The sequence below is a fragment of the Heteronotia binoei genome, chromosome 1 (genome assembly GCF_032191835.1).
Source record: "Heteronotia binoei isolate CCM8104 ecotype False Entrance Well chromosome 1, APGP_CSIRO_Hbin_v1, whole genome shotgun sequence".
NCBI classification, from domain to species: Eukaryota; Metazoa; Chordata; class Lepidosauria; order Squamata; family Gekkonidae; genus Heteronotia; species Heteronotia binoei.
In genome coordinates, this window is record NC_083223.1 from 283,202,617 (window position 1) to 283,217,560 (window position 14,944).

Below are 14,944 nucleotides of genomic sequence, written 5' to 3' on the forward strand. Positions count from 1 at the left end.
GGATCAGGCCAGTGGCCCATCCAGCCCAACACTCTGTGTCACGTAAGAACATAAGAGAAGTCATGTTGGATCAGGCCAATGGCCCATCCAGTCCAACACTCTGTGTCACATAAGAACATAAGAGAAGCCATGTTGGATCAGGCCAGTGGCCCCTCCAGTCCAACACTCTGAGCCACATAAGCCCTGTTCAATCAGGCCAATGGCCCCTCCAGTCCAACACTCTGTGTCCCATAAGAACATAAGAGAAGCCATGCTGGATCAGGCCAATGGCCCCTCCAGTCCAACACTCTGTGTCCCATAAGAACATAAGAGAAGCCATGTTGGATCAGGCCAATGGCCCCTCCAGTCCAACACTCTGAGTCACATAAGCCCTGTTGGATCAGGCCAGTGGCCCCTCCAGTCCAACACTCTGTGACCCATAAGAACATAAGAGAAGCCCTGTTGGATCAGGCCAGTGGCCCCTCCAGTCCAACACTCTGTGACCCATAAGAACATAAGAGAAGCCATGTTGGATCAGGCCAATGGCCCCTCCAGTCCAACACTCTGTGACCCATAAGAACATAAGAGAAGCCCTGTTGGATGAGGCCAATGGCCCCTCCAGTCCAACACTCTGTGACCCATAAGAACATAAGAGAAGCCCTGTTGGATCAGGCCAATGGCCCCTCCAGTCCAACACTCTGAGTCACATAAGCCCTGTTGGATCAGGCCAGTGGCCCCTCCAGTCCAACACTCTGTGACCCATAAGAACATAAGAGAAGACCTGTTGGATCAGGCCAGTGGCCCCTCCAGTCCAACACTCTGTGACCCATAAGAACATAAGAGAAGCCCTGTTGGATCAGGCCAATGGCCCCTCCAGTCCAACACTCTGTGTCCCATAAGAACATAAGAGAAGCCATGTTGGATCAGGGCAGTGGCCCCTCCAGTCCAACACTCTGAGTCACATAAGCCCTGTTGGATCAGGCCAGTGGCCCCTCCAGTCCAACACTCTGTGTCACATAAGAACATAAGAGAAGCCATGTTGGATCAGGCCAATGGCCCATCCAGTCCAACACTCTGTGACCCATAAGAACATAAGAGAAGTCATGTTGGATCAGGCCAGTGGCCCATCCAGTCCAACATTCTGTGTCACAGTGGCCAATATAGGTGTGTGTGTATATACATACACATACACACACATATACATACATACATATATACACACACACACACATATATATAGATATATATATACACACTGTGGCTAATAGCCACTGATGGACCTCTGCTCCATATTTTTATCCAATCCTCTCTTGAAGCTGGCTATGCTTGTAGCCGCCACCACCTCCTGTGGCAGTGAATTCCACATGTTAGTTACTCTTTGGGTGAATAAGGGCTTCCTTTTATTCGTTCTAACCTGACTGCTCAGCAATTTCATCGAATGCCCACGAGTTCTTGTATTGTGAGAAAGGGAGAAAAGTACTTCTTTCTCTACTTTCTCCATCCCATGCATTATCTTGTAAACCTCTATCATGCCACCCTGCAGTCAACGTTTCTCCAAGCTAAAAAGCCTCAAGCGTTTTAACTTTTCTTCATAGGGAAAGTGTTCCAACCCTTGAATCACTCTAGTTGTCCTTTTCTGGACTTTTTCCAATGCTAGAATATCCTTTTTATTCTTCAATATGGGACTGGTTGTTTCAGGAGTAGTTTTCCTTTGCGCTTTGTGATACACTGTATTTTCTATGAATTATTTGTTATATAAATAATTGCATTTCTAAGGATTTGAGGTTGATTTAACGGGAATGCCTGTGCGGCTCTCTCCTCCTGTGCCACCTGGAGGCTGGCTACCTGATTCCGCGGCACAGTTTTCCTGCATGCTTGCTCATTTATGGAGCAAAGTTCTTTGGACTATATTCCAATGGCGACATTATGCCAGGGTCTTTTGCCCAGAATTGTAGAATCCAAGACTCAGCCGCCTTCCTCGCAACCCCGCAAGGTAGGACTCTCGAGTTTTGCAAGCAAAGAATTCGCCTTAGACCCGCTTGCCCTCTTTGCCGCCCCCCCCTTGCCTGTCCTGCTTCTAAACTGGCAGACCCGTCACCAATCAGAGTCGTGTTGCTAGGCAGACTTCGCAATGGCTCCAGCCAATGAGGAGGCGAGCTGGGGTTGTATCCGGGTGGAAAAAGGTTCTGCAGCCATTTGCATTAAAGAACGGCGGAGTATCCGGGCAGATCCAATCTGGGCTGACCAATCAGAGAATAAACCTACTAGAAAACAAGCGTTCCCCCCCCCCCTTACTTTCTTTTTCTGTTTTATTTTGTAATTTGGAGGGCAAAAGCGTCCATGCAACCGGATTTCCCCCCAAACTATCAACACTGCGCCGCATCCAGGGATTGCAAGATTGCCCTCGGGGATCTGTTAACTCTTGAAGGTTTGGAGTTCTTTTTCCTCCTTCCCCCTCCACCCCCACTTTTTAAGAAACAGAAGAAACCAAAGTCTTGCTAAGGTAAGCTTTTTTGGTATGAAACAAACCTAAAGTAATACGGAGGGGGCGGGGGGGGGAGGATCCGTTATTGCTTAAGAAAAAAGGAAAGTGGGGAGGAAGGCAATCAGGTTTTCTCTCTCTGCATCCACCTAGAAGTGCATTTGAGCGCGGGCGAATGCAAAGAACTTTGACAAAGGCTTTACGATTTTGGAGAAAGTCCTGGGTTCCAATTCTGCGCAGAAATGGGATTTGTTTTTTGTTTTTTTTTAAGCGACTGATTTCTGAACGGGTTCGTTGCAAGCATTTTGTTTGGTTGGCTTTGGCTCCGAGAAGGCATCTTAAAGCGGAAACTAAGTCTCTCTCCTCCTCCCCCCCCCCCCACCTCTGCAATTCAGGCATTGCGGAGATGGTGACGAGGATTTGAATTTCCCTCTCGGTGCAATGCGCGTCTCGGTGCTGCCCCGAGGGGCGTTGCATGCATTTCTTTTATTTTTGACACCCGAGCAGGAGTATGTGTTTGGGGGGGGGGGGGCGAGGGGGGCTTGCATGCATTTGAAGAACTAAATCCTCCCCCCCCCCCTCCTTCCCGCGGGCAGAAGCTGCAAAAACAGACAGTCAGGGGGACTTGCGGAGAGCAGCCGACCTGCTCAGGGAGATTATATATATAAAATGTATGTTTTTGAGTCCACATATGTGTAACAATAGCATAACCTTGATTCACATACGTAACGACTTCCCTCTTGCTTTAAGGAGGCATCCTGAGCTCCTTGGGAGTAAGCCTTACAAAGGAGACCTGCGCCCAGGCAATGTTGTTGCTGCTGCTGTAGCCGGAATGTGGGGAATTGAAAATGAAGAGTTGAATGCCCCTTATTTATTTAGTGCAGAGGTGGCATGGAATAGTGTCAGATGTTTGAGAGCCGCAAGACGTGAATGTCAAAGGGAGGAAGGCAGATAGATGGGGTGAGGTGGGGAGGGAGCAACGTTAACTTTAAATGCATTCTCCAAGCTGCTGGCCAACAGCGCTGTGGGGCCTTTGAGAGCCACGCAGTATGTGTGAAAGCTGCTGCTGGGCCACCCCGATTTAATGCTTTTAAGATTGCAACCAGAGAGCAGGAAATTGAAGCAAAGAGTAAAAATGACTTTGTTTGCTTTGCTTATACTTCCCTTTCCCCTTCAGTGTGGAGCTGAAGTGGCTGGCTCACAATATTCTGGGCACAGAGCAGGGGTCACTCACGGGGAGGGTGGAGGTGTTTGTGAGTTTCTTGCATTGTGCAGGGGGATGGACTAGATGACCCTAGAGGTCCCTTCCAACACTCTGGAGCAGGGGTGGCAAACTCATTTGTTATGAGGGCCAGATCTGACAAATGAGACCTTGTTGCGTTGGGCCATGTGTGATCTTATTTAAGATTAGGTAGCAGAGATATCAGTTTTATAAAGAACACAAACAAACAAATATATATATTTTAAAAAACTTAAAACATGCTTAAAATGTTAGCACTCATTGGTTTTAAAGATGCTTTCTTTGTATCTCTCCCATGCAATCCAGGGAACTGAGCAAAGAAAGCTCTGGCTCTTTCCTTCCTTCCCCAGGGGACCAGGAGGGGGAGGAGCCTCAGCCAATAGAAGGAAGAGAGGCTTGGCTCAGTAGCTCTGCTGTGCGATTGAGAGAGCCTGGCAAAGCAAGCTGTTCCTCCCCCCTTCCTCCCCACGGGAGGAGCCTTAGCCAATGGAGAAAATAGAGGTTTTGCTCTGTAGCTCCTGTGCGATTGAGCAAGCCTTGCAAAGCAAGCTGTTATGCAGAAGGAAGCAAGAGAGAGAGAAAAGGAAGCAGATGGCAGCCAGTTGCTCGGGGGCCTGATAGGAGCCCTCCGGGGGCCTGATTCGACCCTCCAGCCACATGTTTGACACTCCTGCTCTGGACAGTTTACAACTTTACAAAATAGTGAAATATAATAAATAGAAATTAATATAAAACATTAGAAACAGTAAAAGAAATGTTTGTGTGGGAGAGCCTTAAAACCACCACTGAGGTGGTTGCTGCTGCTGAAACAGTTATTTTAATCTTTGTGGACCGTCCTCTCCAGTGGCCAATCAGAAGCCTTGTTGGGTAAGACCGCCATGTGGCCCCACCCACTTTCTGAAAACACTTGGTGTAGAAGGGCATGCTGAGCCCCTCAAGCCAAGGTGTCAGTGAGCCAGTGGTGGTGAAGTTCGTGGACTCTTTATCTGGGAGAACCAGGTTTGATTCCCCACTCCTCCACTTGCACCTGCTGGAATGGCCTTGGGTCAGCCAGAGCTCTCTTCTCTGGGAGAACCAGGTTTGATTCCCCACTCCTCCACTTGCCCCTGCTGGAATGGCCTTGGGTCAGCCAGAGCTCTCTTATCTGGGAGAACCGGGTTTGATTCCCCACTCCTCCACTTGCACCTGCTGGAATGGCCTTGGGTCAGCCAGAGCTCTCTTATCTGGGAGAACCGGGTTTGATTCCCCCCTCCTCCACTTGCACCTGCTGGAATGGCCTTGGGTCAGCCAGAGCTCTCTTATCTGAGAGAACCGGGTTTGATTCCCCACTCCTCCACTTGCAGCTGCTGGAATGGCCTTGGGTCAGCCAGAGCTCTCTCATCTGGGAGAACCAGGTTTGATTCCCCACTCCTCCACTTGCAGCTGCTGGAATGGCCTTGGGTCAGCCAGAGCTCTCTCATCTGGGAGAACTGGGTTTGATTCCCCACTCCTCCACTTGCACCTGCTGGAATGGCCTTGGGTCAGCCAGAGCTCTCTTATCTGGGAGAACCGGGTTTGATTCCCCACTACTCCACTTGCAGCTGCTGGAATGGCCTTGGGTCAGCCATAGCTCTTGCAGGAGTTGTCCTTGAAATGGCAGCTTCTGTCAGAGCTCTCTCAGCCCCACTCACCTCACAGGGTGTCTGTTGTGGTGGGGGGAAAGGAAAAAGGAGATTGTGAGCTGCTTTGAGAATCTGATATTTGGAGTGGAGGGCGGGGTATAAATCCAATATCATCATCCTCATCCAGCAGGGCTCTTCTGATGTTCTCAGGGGAATGCCTCGGCCTCTCTGCTCTCTTGTTGCCCCTCAAGTGGAGAGCCAGTTTGGTGTAGTGGTGAAGTGTGTGGACTCTTATCTGGGACAACCGGGTTTAATTCCCCACTCCTCCACTTGCACCTGCTGGAATGGCCTTGGGTCAGCCATAGCTCTCGCAGAGTTGTCCTTGAAAGGGCAGTTTTGGTCAGAGCTCTCTCAGCCCTGCCCACCTCACAGGGTGTCTGTTGTGGGATAGGGGGGAAGGTAAAGGAGATTGTAAGCTGCTCTGAGACTCTTGCGATTCAGAGTATAGGGCGGAATATAAATCCAATATCTTCTTCTAAGGTCTGTTCCTTTGCCTTCCTCCCGTGGATGGTTGGTGGAGTAAGCGAGGAGGGCTTCTTTCTCGTCTAAACGCAGGGTGCCTGATGCCATGGCTGACGATAACGACCTGTTTGCTGAGATCGCTGAAAAGGGGAGCGAAAGCTTGGATGTGGATTCGCAGGGCGCCGCCACTGAGCCCAGCACACTGCTTCACAAGCTGAAAGGCGCCATCTCGTAAGGGCCGGGTTTGGGCCTGGGATCTGGGGGTTGCCTTGCCCCCTCCTCTCTTTGAAAGGGGAGGGCAGCCAGGGTGGGAGAGGATCCAGAGTCTGACGCAGCTGCTGGGCGGAAGCAAAGAAGGGTCCAATACTCACCCTCTGCTTCTTATTAATTAGCCAGTTTTTGATCCTCAAGAGAGCCAGTTTTCTGTGGTGGTTAAGTGTGTCGACTCCTATCATGGAGAACTGAGTTTGATTCCCCACTCCTCCACTTGCACCTGCTGGAATGGCCTTGAGTCAGCCATAGCTCTGGCAAAGGTTGTCCTTGAAAGGGCAGCTGCTGTGAGAGCAATCCCCAGCCCCACCCACCTCACAGGGTGTCTGTTGTGGCAGAGAAAGGTAAAAGGACTCTTATCTGGGAGAACTGGGTTTGATTCCCCACTCCTCCACTTGCACCTGCTGGAATGGCCTTGGGACAGCCATAGCTCTGGCAGAGGTTGTCCCTGAAAGGGCAGCTGCTGTGAGAGCCCTCTCCAGCCCCACCCACCTCACAGGGTGTCTGTTGTGGCAGAGAAAGGTAAAAGGACTCTTATCTGGGAGAACTGGGTTTGATTCCCCACTCCTCCACTTGCACCTGCTGGAATGGCCTTGGGTCAGCCGTAGCTCTGGCAGAGACTGTCTTTGAAAGAGCAGCTGCTGTGAGAGTTCTCTCAGCCCCACCCACCTCACAGAGTGTCTGTTGTCGGGGAGGAAGGGAAAGGAGATTGTGAGCTGCTCTGAGACTCTGGAGTGGAGGGCGGGATATAAATCCAATATCTTCATCTATCTCACAGGGTGTCTGTTGTGGGGGAGGAAGGGAAAGGAGATTGTGAGGCGTTCTGAGACTCTGTCCTTGAAAGTGCAACTTCTGGGAGAGCTCTCTCAACCCCACCCACCTCACAGGGTGTCTGTTGTGGGGGAGGAAGAAAAAGGAGATTGTAGGCCGCTCTGAGACTCTGAGATTCAGAGTATAGGTAAGGATATAAATCCAATATCTTCTTCTTTTACCTCAAGAGTCATTTAGTAAAAGGACAAGTCCTCTTGTGGATCAAAAACTGGCTAATTAATAGAAAACAAAGAGTGGGTATAAATGGGCAATTTTCACAGTGGAGGATGGTAAGCAGTGGGGTGCCGCAGGGCTCAGTACTGGGTCCCATGCTTTTTAACGTCGTCTTCTTTTTTTAAAAAAATCAAGCTTTATGAAAAGAATATACCAAAATATACATATCTTTCTTCGTATACAAAACATTGGCAAATGTAAGAACAAAGTACATTTCCAAAATCTCAAACAAAATGAATATTATCTATTCCGGTGACCACATCAATAGTGCTGGGTGCACTCATTAAAAAAAAAAAAGTCCCAAAGAGACAAACAAACAACTTCAGAAGAAAAGTGGGGGGAAGGGGGTTAAGGAGAGAGGGAATAGGAATGAAATGGTAGATGAGATCAGTGCAATGCTAGTAGAGAGAGATAGTGCGTAGATGATATCAAACCACATTGAACTGGAGAGCCCAGATTCCGTGAAAGGAAAGGTTCCCACTTGCGGAGAAAAAAGAGTGGGCTGAAGAGGTGAACTTGTTCATAAATGATTTGGAGTTGGGAGTGAGCAGTGAAGTGGCCAAGTTTGCAGATGACACTAAATTGTTCAGGGTGGTGAGAACCAGAGAGGATTGTGAGGAACTCCAAAGGGATCTGTTGAGGCTGGGTGAGTGGGCGTCAACGTGGCAGATGAGGTTCAATGTGGCCAAGTGCAAAGTGATGCGCATTTGGGGCCAAAAATTCTAACCATAAAAATCCCAACAATAAAAACCCAATTTGGAGATGAGAGAGACAAAATATCCAAGAGAGTAACAAATGTTTTTCTTCTCTCCTCCTAAACAGGAAATCCGTCCAGAGCAAAGTTGACTGCATACTGGTGAGTAGGTTAGGTGGAGCTCAATACTTCTTGCAGGCCCAATACACTGAACCTCCCATTGGTGCACACAAAATAGTTCCCGTCATAGAATTCTAGAGTTGGGAGGGACCTCCAGGGTCATCTAGTCAATTCACAGGATCCTCATTGCTATCAGATGGCCACCTAGCCTCTGTTTAAAAACCTCCAAGGAAGGAGAGCCCACCACCTCCCCAGAAGGAAGCCTGTTCCACTGAGGAATCGTTCTAACAGTCAGGAAGTTCTTCCTAATGTTGAGCCGGAAACTCTTGATTTAATTTCAACCCATTGGGTCTGTCCTACCCTCTGGGGCCACAGAAAACAATTCCACCCCATCCTCTATAGGACAGCCCTTCAAGTCCTTGAAGAGGGTGAGCCTATCACCTCTCAGCCGCTTCCTCTCACGGCTAAACATGCCCAGCTCCTTCAGCCTTTCCTCATAGGACTTGGTCTCCAGACCCCTCACCATCTTCGTTGCCCTCCTCTGGACCCATTCCAGCTTGCCTAGATCCTTCTTAAAATGTGGTGCCCAAAACTGAACACAAGACTCCAGGTGAGGTCTTACCAGAGCAGAGTAAAGCGATACCATCACATCACGTGATCTGGAGATTATACTTCTGTTGATACAGCCCAAAATTGCATTTGCCTTTTTAGCCGCCGCATCACACTGTTGACTCATGTTTAGCATATGGTCCACTAAGACCCCTAGATCTTTTTCGCACAGACTACTGCTAAGACAAGTGTCTCCCATCCTATAACCATGCATTGGATTTTTCCAACCTAAATGCAAAAATTCACATTTATCCCTGTTAAAATTCATTTTATTGGCTTTAGCCCAGTTTTCCAGCCTGGAAAATCAAGCTGCTACTTTCCCTGCCATGTCCGCTCTTGGACGTTCCTTGGTGATATTGATATTTGTTCACGGTTTGACTCAAGGTGGCCACTGCAGATTGTTGGAACTCTGTCTGGGGCAGCGATGCTCTGTATTCTTGGTGCTTGGGAGGGCTGCTAGTGTCCTGGCCCCACTGGTGGACCGCCTGATGGCACTTGGTTGGGGCCATTGGCCTGATGTTCTGGCTTCTGTTACGTTCGTGTGGTCTTGGAAGGGTTGTTCTCTGCCTGAAACCCTGGAGAGCAGCTGCCCGTCAGAGCAGACAATGTTGGACTGGTCGGAACAAGGAGTCAGTTTGGTGAAAGGCAACATAAGAACATAAGAGAAGCCATGTTGGATCAGGCCAATGGCCCATCCAGTCCAACACTCTGTGTCACACAGTGGCCAAAAATTTTTTATGTTTATATATATATATATATATATATATACACACATACAAACATACATACACACACACATACTGTGGCTAATAGCCACTGATGGACCTCTGCTCCATATTTTTATCCAATCCCCTCTTGAAGCTGGCTATGCTTGTAGCCTCCACCACCTCCTGTGGCAGTGAATTCCACATGTTAATCACCCTTTGGGTGAAGAAGTACTTCCTTTTATCCGTTTTAACCTGTCTGCTCAGCAATTTCATCGAATGCCCACGAGTTCTTGTATTGGGAGAAAGGGAGAAAAGGACTTCTTTCTCTGCTTTCTCCATCCCATGCATTATCTTGTAAACCTCTATCATGTCACCCCCGCAGTCGACGTTTCTCCAAGCTAAAGAGCCCCAAGCGTTTCAACCTTTCTTCATAGGGAAAGTGTTCCAGCCCTTTAATCATTCTAGTTGCCCTTTTCTGGACTTTCTCCAGAAAAACACTTCATAGGTTCAGCCAACATCCGTCCAGTAGAACTGAGAGCACAAGCTTATTTGTTTTCAGTTTGCAAACAACACTAGCATGTCACTTTTTCTTTATTCCCCCCGATAACAGCAAGACGTCCAGAAGTTTTCGGATTATGCCAAGCTTTACCTCTACCTGCAGCTGCCTTCTGGCCCGAGTTCGGGAGAGAAAAGGTGAATAATGGAGCCTGGCTGGAAAATTTGCAGATTGCCACTGGTGGTTTTGGGGTGGTGGGGGGGACACAGGGAAGGGGCATCACCGCCGGAAGGATATGGATCGTTCTTTCTCAGTGTAGAATAATTGGGGGGGGGGGGGACTCGATCGGCAGCTATGGCAGCGATACTTGTTGACCGGTTTTGGAGGCGTGGCCTTGCTTTGGCTGGCCCCTTTGTCATGTGATTTGTGGTCTTGTCATGTTGCACGGGCAAGAGGGGAGTGAACCACGGGAAGGGAAGCATTCTGCATTAGCAATGTGACAATAGGGTGTTGTTCCTTATGGGATTGCGCTTACTCTCTGGTCCAGTGTGTTGGCAAGATTGAATGCCAGCCAGAAGATCCAACTTCCTGAGGAGGAAAAAGGGAGGTTTCTAGTCCTCATGGGGCCTGACTTGGATAGCCCAGGCTAGTCTGATCTTGGAAGCCAAACAGGGTCACCCTGGTCAGTTTTTGGAAGGGAGATCTCCCAGGAATACCGGGGTTTTGATGGCAAACCACCTCTGAAATGTCTCTTGGCATGAAAACTCCACGAGAGGCTCGTCATAAGCCAACTGTGACTTGACAGCCCTTTTTACCATCAGTCCTTGTGGCCGTTGATGGGCTCAAAAAATAATTTTTTTTAAAAAAAAATCTGTCTTTCAAAAATAAAGAACATGGAGGGCGTAGTGTACTGGGGGCTTTAAACAAAGACGTGTTGTCTGAGAGGCTCCTTGCAGCTGCATTCAGAGTGGCTGCCCTTGTTGAGCCAGCCAATTAGGCGATATCCATTGTTTGAGAGGCTCCTTGCAGCTACACTCAGTGGCTGCCCTTGCTGAGCCAGCCAATCAGGTGATATCCATTTGAATGAAGCCCATTGTTGGAGAGGCTCCTTGCAGCTACACTCAGAGTAGCTGCCCTTGCTGAGCCAGCCAGTCAGGTAATATCCATTTGACTGAAGTCCATTGTTGGAGAGGCTCCTTGCAGCTGCACTCAGAGTGGCTGCCCTTGCTGAGCCAGCCAATCAGGTAATATCCATTTGACTGAAGCCCATTGTTGGAGAGGCTCCTTGCAGCTACTCTCAGTGGCTGCCCTTGCTGAGCCAGCCAATCTGGTAATATCCATTTGAATTAAGCCCATTGTTGGAGAGGCTCCTTGCAGCTACACTCAGAGTGGCTGCCCTTGCTGAGCCAGCCAATCAGGTAATATCTATTTGAATGAAGCCTATGCAAGTGAGGGTTCCAAGCATCTGTTTTTCTATTGGGTTGGTTATTGCCGGAGATATGTTTTGGGTGGCATCTCTGTGTATATAGTTGCAGCTAACCACATGTGTTTTCAGTTGGGTTTTCACAAACAAAAGAGCTGTGCTGGAATCACTATAGCATCTGACCCACTGCTTTTCAGAGGGGGAAACTTAAAATCAAGCAACTAAATAAGATTTTTATATATACCAGGAGTGGCCAAACTTGCTTAATGTAAGAGCCATATAGAATAAACGTCAGATGTTTGAGAACCATGAGACATGAACATTAGATGAAGGAAGGAAGAGAAGATATTGGATTTATATCCCGCCCTCCACTCCGAAGAGTCTCAGAGTGGCTCACAATCTCCTTTATCTCCCTCCCCCACAACAGACACCCTGTGAGGTGGGTGGGGCTGGAGAGGGCTTTCACAGCAGCTACCCTTTCAAGGACAACCTTTGCCAGAACTATGACAGACCCAAGGCCATTCCAGCAACTGCAAGTGGAGGAGTGGGGAATCAAACTCAGTTCTCCCAGATAAGAGCCCATGCACTTAACCGCTACACCGAAGATGGGGGAGGGAGAGGTGGAAAGAAAGCAACTTTAACTTTAAATGTATTCTCCAAGCTGCTGGATGGCTTGGCTTAGAGAAGTGATTTAAAGAGACAAATGCCTTCTCCTAGTCAGCTGACAGGGTGGTGGGGACTTCAAGAACCACACAATATGTGTGGAAGAGCCACAGTTTGGCCATCCTTGGTATATACATTATACAGTAACTCATATGTAGATCCTTTCCCTTCCCTTCGAAGCTCATTAAATCACAGATTTTGAGCAACAGAAGATACTTGCTCCCTCTCCTCATCCTTCTTTATGCAAGGGTCAAAATGACTAAGACAGATTTGGCAGTTGTTAGAGTAAACTTTTAAAAAGGTCAAGGTAGTCCCTTGTGCAAGCACCAGTTTTTCCGACTCTGGGGTGATGTTGCTTTCACAACGTTTTCACGGCAGACTTTTTACGGGGTGGTTTGCCCTTGCCTTCCCCAGTCATCTACGCTTTCCCCCCAGCAAGCTGGGGACTCCTTTGACTGACCTTGGAAGGATGGAAGGCTGAGTCAACCTGGAGCCAGCTACCTGAAGCAGCTTCTGCTGGGATCGAACTCAGGTCGTGAGCAGAGGGCTCCGACTGCAGCTTTCCCACTCTGCGCCACGGGGCGCTTAGAGTAAACTTATCACTGAGCAAAAGGGCTTATTGCTGAGCCAAAGAGCTCGGGTTTCCAGAGTATGGAGGGGCAGTTTACTTTAATATCATGATCTTTTATATTCTCGTGTTTTAACAATTTATTGACAACACATGGTTACAAAACTTAATTATAAATTCTCTGTACTAACCCATATGGTATTTCAATCCCTCCTCCCTCCAATATTGACTTCCCCGAAGTTATAGATTTAAGTTCAATACTAAAGGTACTATTAACCGATCAAAGTTCAATATATATATTTTTTCCCATTAATACTAAAAAAATGTCCAATGTCTTTTTACTTTCCACTCTTTCTCCATATATCCTTTAAATTTCTTCTACTCCTTTTTGAATATATCTAAATCATAGTTTCTTAGACTTCTAGTTAGTTTGTCCATCTCACTCCTCGATAAAACTTTCATAATCCAGTCCCATTTCTCTGGTATTTTTCCTTGCTTCCACAGCTGCGCATACAATGTCCTAGCAGCTGAGAGCAAGTACCAAATTAAAGTCCTGTCTTCCTTTGGAGATTTTTCTAATTGTAATCCAAGCAAAAAAGTCTCTGCAGTTTTCTTGAAATCGTAACCCAAAATTTTGGAGATTTCTTGTTGTATCATGTTGCAATACTCCTTCGCTCTTTCACAAGTCCACCACATATGAAAGAAAGAACCTTCATGTTTTTTACATTTCCAACATCTATCCGACATCTTTTTGCTCATCCTAGCCAGCTTTTTCGGAGTCATATACCACCTATACATCTTCTTAAAACAGTTCTCTTTGATGCTCTGACAAGTTGAGATCTTCATCGAGTTCTTCCAAAGGTGCTCGCAGGTATCCATTTGTATTTCTCTATTCACATTGATTGCCCATTTGACCATTTGAGACTTTACTACTACTTCTTCTGTAGACCATTTCAATAATAATTTGTATACTTTCGATATCAATTTTTCATTATCTCCAAGCAGGACCCTTTCCAGTTCTGTTTGCTCTCGTCTTTTTCCCTCCAATTTAATATCGTTTTCCATCAAGCTTTTGATTTGTTGCATTTGAAACCAGTCGTACTTATTATTTAACTCTGCTGAGGATTTTAATTCAATTTTGTCTCCTTGAATCTTGAGCAGTTGATTATATGACATCTCTCTTTCTTCATCGGATTCAGCTGTTATTTTTATTACTTCTGCTGGCACTATCCACAGCGGTTTTCTCTCGCCTCCATATTTCTTATATTTTATCCAAGTATTTAGTAAACTGTTTCTGATATAATGGTGAGAGAAAAAACCGTCCATTTTATTCTTCCCGTAATACAAATACGCGTGCCAGCCGAATTTATTCCCATGAGCTTCTAACCATAAAGGTTTTTTATCTACCAGCATTATGCAATCTTTGATCCATGTCAAACAAACCGCATCATGATACAATCTTAAATCTGGGAGTTGAAAACCACCTCTCTCTTTGGCATCTATTAAAATCTGTGGTGTAAGATGGACAAGGATTTGATGAAATGGAACAGACTTAACTTGTCCTTACTGGGCAGGATAGCTGCAATTAAGATGAACATTTTGCCAAGAATAATGTATTTGTTCCAAACCATCCCGATTGTAAAAGATGCTAAACAATTTAACAAAATGGCAAAGGAAGATTTCTGACTTTATTTGGGCCGGAAAGAAACCAAGGATTAAGATGATGATCTTTTATATTCTCAAAGAACCTGCATTCAAGCAGGACACGGAAGGACGTATCTAGCCTATTAAAGCCGCGAGGGCAGATTCTGTCCAAATAGGACCTATTCAAAAATCTCCCCTGTAAGACCATTCTACGTATAATATTCAGTCTTGCAAACAAAACAGCCCTACAGTAATGTGGAATAGTAAGATGGTGGTGGGGGGCGGGGTAAAGATCTTGGGAAAGTAGAAAGGGGTGAACAAACGGTGGGCTTCTTGGCATCAGCCTGCTATAATCAGTTTCTAGGACACACTTTTTGATCCCAGAAAATGCTTTGGATTTTGCCCACCTCAAAAATACCATGAATGGACATTTGTGCCTTGTAGATAGATCCAGGTGGGCAGCCGTGCTGATCTGAAGCAGTAGATCAAAGCAAGAGTCCTTTAAGCGCCTTTAAGACCGACAATCTTTTATTCAGAACGTCAGCTTTCGTGTGCATGCCCGCTTCTTCAGACGAGGAATGAGGTACAGTGAGCAGAGCTACATACAGCTGGTGGGGTTTAGAATGCAAAGTGGTACAAAGTTAAAACCCAATAGCAGAATAGTCAAATTAACATGCATGCACACGAAAGCTTACATTCTGAATAAAAGTTTGTTGATCTTAAAGGTGATACTTGACTCCTGCTTTGTTCTGTTTGTGCCTTGTGTTCAAATACTGATAAATAATAATAATAATAATAAATTTTATTTATATCTTGTGTCAAGTCAGCTGAATTCAATAACGAGTCTTTGGTTAAAACAAAGCTTCTAGTTTATTGAAAGCA

General features: G+C 46.7%; 1 protein-coding gene across 1 annotated transcript in view; it reads left to right on the forward strand.

The window, feature by feature from the left end:
* The first annotated feature begins 2,274 nt into the window (after window positions 1-2,274).
* Window positions 2,275-14,944, forward strand: part of RFX5 (regulatory factor X5) — a 29,526-nt gene continuing 16,856 nt past the window's right edge. Inside the window, exons 1-4 of the mRNA XM_060256521.1 lie at window positions 2,275-2,482; window positions 5,918-6,055; window positions 7,961-7,994; window positions 9,879-9,961. Of these exons, the coding sequence (XP_060112504.1) occupies window positions 5,931-6,055; window positions 7,961-7,994; window positions 9,879-9,961 (242 nt within the window). The 5' untranslated portion in view covers window positions 2,275-2,482; window positions 5,918-5,930. The remainder of the gene's footprint in view (window positions 2,483-5,917; window positions 6,056-7,960; window positions 7,995-9,878; window positions 9,962-14,944) is intronic.